Source organism: Prionailurus bengalensis, chromosome D4 (genome assembly GCF_016509475.1).
Source record: "Prionailurus bengalensis isolate Pbe53 chromosome D4, Fcat_Pben_1.1_paternal_pri, whole genome shotgun sequence".
Classification (NCBI taxonomy): Eukaryota; Metazoa; Chordata; class Mammalia; order Carnivora; family Felidae; genus Prionailurus; species Prionailurus bengalensis.
Window position 1 is genome coordinate 30,956,748 of NC_057359.1, and position 8,953 is coordinate 30,965,700.

The following is an 8,953-nucleotide window of genomic DNA, read 5'->3' on the forward strand; positions in this document are numbered from 1 at the left end:
TTGAGATAGACAAGCTGATTTTCAAAACTGTCTACAAAAAAGTAAGGACCTAGAATATCCCAAACAAGTTAGAAAAACAACAAAGTTGGAAGACTCACATTATCTGATTTCAAGAGTTACTGTTAAGAGACAGTCAACAAGGTAGTATGGTATTAGCAAAAGGATTAACACAGATCATCAGAAGTGAATAGAGTCCAGACTCTATTCTGGACTCAGACATGCATTACTAATTGGTTTCCCACAGATGCCAAGGTAACTCAGTGGAGAAAGTATATTTTTGTCAAGACAGGGTGCTGAGAGGTGGGTATGCAAAGGTAGAGAGCACAATACAGCAAGTATATGTTCTTCTATTCCCAATATTTAGAGTCTCCTGCCAGCATAAAATATTAAGACCCTTAGACCCTGAAATTCTAGATTTGGACTGGGCCAACTAGAATCTATTTTGTGTTTTTCTGATTAGCGGCCTTTATGCTAAAATAAAATTTAAAAGCTGATCAAAGAAGGAATTACTAATACAACAAAGATTTTGAAATCCTAAGAGAATACTATTAATTAGTACATGAAAATACATGTAAAAATGCAAATAAAAATGGACAATTTTCTATGAAAATGCAATGACAAAAAAATTATATTAAGAAAAAAATACAGGGTGCCTAGCTGGCTCAGTCGGTTGAGCGTTCGACTCTTGATTTCAGCTCGGATCATGATGCCAGGGTCATGGAACTGCGCCCCTTCCCAGGCTCTGCACTGAGCACGGAGTCTGAGACTCTCTCTCTCTCCCCCTCTCTCTCTCTCTCTCTGCCCCACTCCTTGCTCATGCACACTCTCTCTAAAATTAAAAAAAGAGGGGGGGGAGGGGGCTTCAAGTCTTTAAAAGAAAAAAATACAAATACAAATCCAGTATAGTCTTATGACTAACAAGTCAACAACCAAACATCCATGCAAAAAACCTGTGTAAGGTCCAACTTTATAAGTGAATTTTACAAAATCCTCATGTAATACAATTTTCTCATCTAAATTCCTAGAAAAGAAAAGCAGAAAAGTTCTCCACTTACTTTCATGAGACTATGACCATGATACCATAATTGGACAGAAAAACAAGAAGGTAGAGTCTAAACCAACTTGTGGATACAGAGATAAAAACCCTGAATATAGCATTAGCAAAAAGCCTGAGGAAAATACGTTAGAAGCAACTTACCACACTTATTAGCAATGAGGATCTATACAGGAATTCAAGTTAAAATTAGAAAATACACTATTTACAGTATTTCTAGATTAAAGGAAATAAGCTATAGTTTTATTCTAATACATACACAAAAGGTAATCAATAATTCAATGTATATTTATGACTAACATGAAATCTTAGCAAACTGGTACATGGAGGGAACTTAACCCTACCTTAACAAAGGTTTCCTTCCAAAAGCTGAGGGCAGACTTCACAGTTGATAGTAAAACAGTGTATATTTTTACTCAAGATTGATGCAACTTATTTCTTTTTTTTAACTTTTCAATGTTTATTAATTTATTTTTTAGAGAGAGAGAGACAGAGCACGAGCAGGGGAAGGGCAGAGGGACAGAGGAAGACAGAGAATCCAGAGCAGGCTCCAGGCACAGAGTCCGATGTGGGGCTTGAACTCATGAACCACGAAATCATGACCTGAGCAGAAGACGGACCCTTAACCGACTGAGCCACCCAGGTGCCCTGATGTGACCTATTTCTAGTTCTCCTTTTCCATTTAATGCACTGATCCTTCTAAACCTCATAAATCCAATATAATAAGTGGGGAATCAATGAAGAGCTCACCTGAGGTGTGTTCATTTTCTGTGGCTCTTGGGAGAGTGCAGAGAACTGTGGTCCAGCTGAGGGGAAAGAAGACAGGGGTCCTGAGATCTGACCTTACAGCTCCTACATTCACTTCTCCAAATCTCAGCACCTCAGTCAAGGATCATTCTCCCTGCAGGCGTGGGGCCCTCTGGACGTTGAAGAGGCATAAGAAGGATCATGTACAGGCAGCACATGTGTGACTCTAAAATGATCATGGGCTTAAATCTGCAGTTTTATACTGAGCAAACATAAACTCTGATTTAACAATAATGCATGTGTCCTTCTGATTGACACAAAGAAAAGCAACAGAAGATTAGTTGAATTAAAATACACCAAAGAATGAGACACTACTTCCAGTAAAATTAACTTGCATGCATCATTTACATTATTTTTCTCAGTAACATTATTTACCGCCTGGTATAGACAATCCACGACAAGCCTACTAAAAGACATTGGCTGCTTCAAGACAGGAAATTTTAATTGTTTCACCTGTTATGTATTTTTCAAAAGGCCCCTTTGATAAGATGTTTTTGGTGACTTATGTATGAGAGAGTAAACTGTACTCTCCTCTCTCACAAACTGGGTTTTCCCAGATAAGTCACTCAACCTTTTAGGTTCAATGTCTTTAAAGCTTTCGAAAGAGAAGCAGGTAACTTTAGAAAACACTTTCCTTATCACTGCTCTGAGATCCTGTGAGGTGAGGATAATATCATTAGTGTCACATGTGGTGATGGACAGGTGTGACAGCAGTACAATATCTGCAGAGTGGGGGCCATTTAAGGGAAGCAGAATTTTCTCCCTCTTCCTGGTTAAGGGTATCCCCAGACCTCGCCTTCACAAGCTCTCCAAGAAGTGGCCTCTCCTGAGTAGCCTGCCCCCACCAGGCCACCCCAGCTCACATCACTCTTCTCAAGGCTGGCCCAAACCCCCTACTGTCACACAGTGTGGTAGCTTCTGAAGATGGTGTTATCACTAAGTCTAGCTTATTCTGGACAAGGGGATCAGGAACTGCTTCTGACCCTGAAAATCTAGGATCTGCTCCTTTCTGGGCCCTTCTGTCTTTTTGAAGCTCCAGAGAGAGGTCTTAAGGTCAGAGGCGTCCTCTCTTCCAGGTAAGACTCCTGTTCACAGAGGTTCTCTGCTTCCTACCTCAAAAGGGTTTGTTTCAAGGCAATTGGGACATGGACCTAAAAAATAATTCATTTGAGGGGCAAAACTATGACTCTTGGAATTCGTTATAATATCAGACTTAAAGACAGCCTGGCAATGCAGAAGGGGTCAGGAACCTCTGTCTGACCCAAGGGACTGAAAAGACACTAAAAATCTCAGAATACTTTGACACATCATCAGATTCCATCTACATTCACTTTCCCTTATATCCTTGGGGACTTGGGGGCAGGCCACTTTGTGTTGTGCTGTGTTGCAATGCTGGTTTTAGGCAGATGTGATATTTAGACAATGCCTGAGGTTGGAAGTAAAGCACACCTGCCCCTGAATCCAAACTTCCTCACAGCTAGTTTGTGACCTGACAAACTTGACCACATCGTTCAACCAAGCTGAGCCTAGGTTTTGTTTTGTTTTGTTTAAAGCGGTTGAAATGAAACCGCTAACTATAAGAGCAGTTGTTATTTACTCAGTGAGTAGGGCTTGGCACTTGTCTAAGTTATGACTTCGATCTAAGTTTCAAATCAACCCCATGGAGCAGTCATATTAATAATATCATTTTGAGATGAGAAACCTGACTCTCTGCCAGATTCCTTCCATCGTCTCTGCTGAAATGTACCCGGGCCTTTTCTGGCTCCGAAGCTCAGGCTGTCACCGCAGACTCACGGTCACCAACAGCTTTATAAATGCACTTTCGCTCCCGCCAACACTAAGTCGGGCAGTAGGCCGGCCCGACCACACGGTCCCGGCACACCTAGGCTCTCACCGAGCACCTGCTCAGAACCGGGCTCAGCCCCATCCGCGCGCCCCAAGTCCGAGGGCCGGGGTTCTTCAGTCTACGCCCCCACCGGCCTTCCGGCGGCCGAGGGCTGGCCGGGGCGCCTACCAGGGGTGTCCCAAAGACTTCCCGCTTCCATCCCCAGACGCAAGCGCATCTCTCCCATAGAGACCTCCCCTGGACTCTCACCCCAGGTGCGCATCCTTTACTTTCGGAGCAAACCTGTGGGCTCCCAAACGGCTGGCCAGCAGATCCGAGACGAATGAGGAGGCGGGGCTACGACTACGCTAGCGCAGAAGGAGGCCCGAATTCTCTTCCCAGAGTGCCACGCGGTGAAGCCTAAGGATTCAAGACTACATTTCCCATAGATCTCCACGGCCACTTTTGAAGTCTCTCTTTTGGCATTTCCGCATTTTAGAAAGCTAGAGGTTGGTGTTCTTAATAGTCTCCTGCCCAGGTTTTCTCTGGGCCCAAATAGGTTAAGGGTGAAACTTGAATAGAGGGTGCTCCTCCATTGGCTATCGACTGATGTATTTTCCTCCCTCAGGATATTTGGAGACAAGGGGGAAATGTGAATATGGATTGAATATTGAAAATACTAAAATGATGGTGAAGTGTGAAAAAAAATTGAAGTTATGTAATTGACTGTGTAAAAAAATTGGCGTGACAACTGATTTAGGATTGAAATGATATAGCTGCAAAATTATAATTTTATAATTTTTCAACCTGGGACTTCCATCCTGTCCCTTTATCGCCACAGGTCCTGGTGCCCTTGGAGCTCAATTTAGAGGTTCTGCTGGGGGTCAAGACGGGTGCTGCAGTTGTAAATGTATACAGGAAAGCTGTTGTTTTTTATACACTAACATTGTTGGTGAATTCTCTTATTTCAGCAAATTTTTATGTTATCTTCAATTTCCATGTGCATAGACCAGTTTGCTTGTTCTTGTTGACATTTATAATTCTTTGTCATTCTGTAAGGAATTACAAATAGAAGCACAAAAATGCTGGTCAAACTATATTAAATCAATCAGTCATAATTGACTTTAACATAAAGATCGCTAATGGAGAGAAAGTGGTCTCTACATATGTTCATGTAAGAAACATTTATTGATAACCTGCTGTGCAAGAGACATCATTCTAGATGCTGGGATAACAACATCAAATAAAAGAGATTAAATTCCCTATCCCCATGGACTTTGTGATCAGAATTGTTTTGAACATGAGGAGACTAATAGGTCTCCTCAAGAAAGAGATGTCAGGGGCGCCTGGGTGGCGCAGTCGGTTAAGCGTCCGACTTCAGCCAGGTCACGATCTCGCGGTCTGTGGGTTCGAGCCCCGCGTCAGGCTCTGGGCTGATGGCTCGGAGCCTGGAGCCTGTTTCCGATTCTGTGTCTCCCTCTCTCTCTGCCCCTCCCCCGTTCATGCTCTGTCTCTCTCTGTCCCAAAAAATGAATAAACGTTGAAAAAAAAAAATTTAAAAAAAAAAAAAAAAAAGAAAGAGATGTCAGTTGTCAAGAAACAATAGGACCTTGAGGAGAGTCTAATAAACAGGCCTTGAAAAACATGGGTAGGGTTGGTAAAGTGTCCTGTAACTAGTAATGATATGGAGGCATTATCACCACCAGGCCCATAGTGACTATAGGTAATTACCAGAATCTGGCAGAAAAGGCCACTCTTATGAGAGCTGTGGCCTTAGGAAGAGAAACATCATAATGGCTGTTACATGGCTCAGCACAGAGAGCCAAAGGAATAAATATCCAAACCTCACTGTACTCTTCCCTCTAATGCCCTATCCTCAGTTAAGTATTTATAAACCTCATTCAATACCTGTTCTATAATTCCATCCACACATATCTTCTCCAGACCTTTTTGTCACCAAATTTCAAGTCTTGTCTAGCACCCTACCACTGAACAACTAATTGAACTATTGGACATGAATTCATATAAATATAAACTTAAGACATATCTCTTCTTCACAAAGTGAGTAACTAAATATACCTACTTAAACTCTGCCCACTGGGAAGATTTCAACACACATTTCAGAGCCACTGCTAAGTGAGACTGTAATTGCAGAAGCCATACTTCCAATGATGACACTCTACATTGTAGACTCAATTTGAAGTAAATTTGACTGGTATATAGTCACAGGTCTCCCTTGGGGACTCTTGGGGAATGATTAATTGTATGTACTTATGACTAAGTTATGAGGAATTTTGTCAAAGGAACCCAGTCTGCCCTTCAGTCAAAGCTTCCTGTCTGTAAAGTAGGAGATACCAAGGACTGGGAAAGAGTATCTGAATTCCTGTTATAATCACTTGTGTTAGTTTTCTTCCCATGAGACCCAGAATTTCTTTTTTTTCTTTAAGTTTATTTATTTATTTATTTATTTATTTATTTATTTATTTAGAGAAAGAGGCAGAGAGAGGGAGAGAGAGAATCCCAAGCAGGCTCTGCACTCTCAGTATAGCAGAGGCTGACACAGGGCCTGATCTCATGAACTGTGAGATCAAAACCTGAGCCCAAATCAAGAGTTGGATGCTTAACCAACTTCACCACCCAGCTCCCTGCCCCAAGACCTAGAATTTCATATATAGATATATATCTTAAGAAATATCTTAATAAGGTAGCCACCTACTTAATTTCAGTGGATCAAAGAGCCACCACTGCAGATCCCTTCGGGTCACCAAAAAAAGATGAATTCACATGAAAACTACTCAGAGGGCTTTTAAAAAATATTTGTCAGGATCCCATTAGAGAAACACAGGCATATCTCAAAGACATAGTGGGTTTGGTTCCAGGCTACCACAATAAAGTGAATATTGCAATAAAGTGAGTCAAATGAATTTTTTTTGTTTCCCAATGTATAACACTTGTTATATTTATACTATATTGTTTGATAAATGAGCAACAGCATTATGTCTTAAAAAACAACGTACATATCTTTTTTTTTTTTAATTTTTTTTTCAACGTTTATTTATTTTTGGGACAGAGAGAGACAGAGCATGAACGGGGGAGGGGCAGAGAGAGAGGGAGACACAGAATCGGAAACAGGCTCCAGGCTCTGAGCCATCAGCCCAGAGCCTGACGCGGGGCTCGAACTCACGGACCGCGAGATCGTGACCTGGCTGAAGTCGGACGCTTAACCGACTGCGCCACCCAGGCGCCCCAACAATGTACATATCTTAATTAAAAATATTTTATAGCTATAAAATGCTAACTATCATCTGAACTTTCAGCAACACATAATCATTGATCACAGATCACCATAACAAATAGAATAATAAAGTTTGAAATATTGTGAGAATTACCAAAATGTGACACAGAAGCATGAAGTGAGCAAATGATGTTGGAAAATGGTGCTAATAGACTTGCTCAATGCAGGATTGACACAAACCTTCAATTTGTAAAAAAACACAATATCTGCAAAGTGCAATGAAGTGCAATAAAATGAGTTATGTCTGTATATATTTCTTTGGTATGAAATGCACCATGGGTTGCTCCTGAGTCCATAGTGAATATACATCTATTGATAAATTTGGCCTTGTCCAAAAACAATTCATCCTTCTTGTCCTAATACCCTAAGGATCCACCTTCATATATGCTACCTAGTTTCTGCTTATACTATTGAGCAAGATCTTGAGTTCATATGTGTGTGTGTGTGTGTGTGTGTGTGTGTGTGTGTGTTTTAATTTCTGGATTAGCCCTTGCAATTTTCCTTCTGAGCATAGCTGGGTTTTTATTCTCACTATAGGCCTGGAGCCAGCAAGGGAGGTTGTACAGGCAAAGCCTGAGGACAGCGTGCATTCCTTTTTAGGGGTAAGTTGTATTAGGGCCACCCCTTAGGATTTAGAGAGAAAGAGAGCCACTGTCAGAAGTCAGTTAACCTTCCTTTTTTTTCTCAGCTCCTCACAAACAGCGATTTTTAGTAAATCTTAAAAGCCTTAAAATTTCAGAGTGTGCCAAGTACAATGAAACCTGAACTACCCTATAAGCCGTAAAAGCCTAATTTGCTTTTTTTTTTTGAGAGAGAGAGAGACAGGGAGAAAGAGAGAGAGAGACAGAGAGAGAGAGAGCGCAGAAGCAAGGGGGGGACAGAGAGAGAGAGAGAGGGAGGGAGACATAGAATCCAGAATCTGAAGCAAGACCCAGGCTCTGAGCTGTCAGCACAGAGCCAGATGTGGGGCTCGAACCCACAGACCGTGAGATCATGATCTGAGCCAAAGTCGGATGCACAACTGACTGAGCCCCCAGGTGCCCCTAACTTGCTTTTGATCCTAGTTGTACACCAAAGGCAAAGTGTACAGAGCAGAGAATAGCTATTTCGACCAACTACTGATAGACATTTGACCATATCCTTCTTTTCTGATAATAACTTTGGGCTTCCTGGATACCAGATAATCCACCTAAGTGAAGGAATATAATTTCCTTACCTTGATCTTTTTTTTTTTTTACTGATTTAAATGTTTTCTTAAATTTTTTATTTTATTTTATTTTTTAAATTTACATCCAAGTTAGTTAGCATATAGTGCAACAATGATTTCAAGAGTAATTTCCTTAATGCCCCTTACTCATTTATCCATTTAGCACCTCCCACCACCCCTCCAGTAACCCTCTGTTCTCCATATTTAAGAGTCTCTTATGTTTGTTTCCCTCCCTGTTTTTATATTATCTTTGCTTCCCTTCCCTTGTGTTCATCTGCTCTGTGTCTTAAAGTCCTCATATGAGTGAAGTCATATGATAGTTGTCTTTCTCTAACTAATTATGCTTAGCATAATAGTTCTATCCATGTAGTTGCAAGTGGCAACATTTCATTCTTTTTGATTGCCGAGTAATACTCCATTGTATATATATACCACCTCTTCTTTATCCATTCATCCATCAATGGACATTTGGACTCTTTCCATTCTTTGGCTACTGTTGACAGTGCTGCTATAAACATGGGGGTGCATGTACCCCTTTGAAACAGCATCCCTGTATCCCTTGGATAAATACCTAAGAGTACAATTGCTGGGTCGTAGGATAGTTCTATTTTTAATTTTTTGAGAAACCTTCATACTGTTCCCCAGGGGGGCTGCACCAGTTTGCATTCCCACCAGCAGTGCAAAAGAGATCCTCTTTCTCTGCATCCTCGCCAACATCTGATGTTGCCTGAGTTGTTAATGATAGCCATTCTGACAGGTGTGAGG

At 41.2% G+C, this 8,953-nt stretch overlaps 1 protein-coding gene across 1 annotated transcript in view; it reads right to left on the reverse strand.

The window, feature by feature from the left end:
• Positions 1-4,041, reverse strand: part of ZNF782 (zinc finger protein 782) — a 74,483-nt gene extending 70,442 nt beyond the window's left edge. Inside the window, exons 1-2 of the mRNA XM_043567403.1 lie at positions 3,957-4,041; positions 1,805-1,860 (exon numbers count right to left, since the gene is read on the reverse strand). Of these exons, the coding sequence (XP_043423338.1) occupies positions 1,805-1,860; positions 3,957-3,969 (69 nt within the window). The 5' untranslated portion in view covers positions 3,970-4,041. The remainder of the gene's footprint in view (positions 1-1,804; positions 1,861-3,956) is intronic.
• Positions 4,042-8,953: the final 4,912 nt, after the last annotated feature.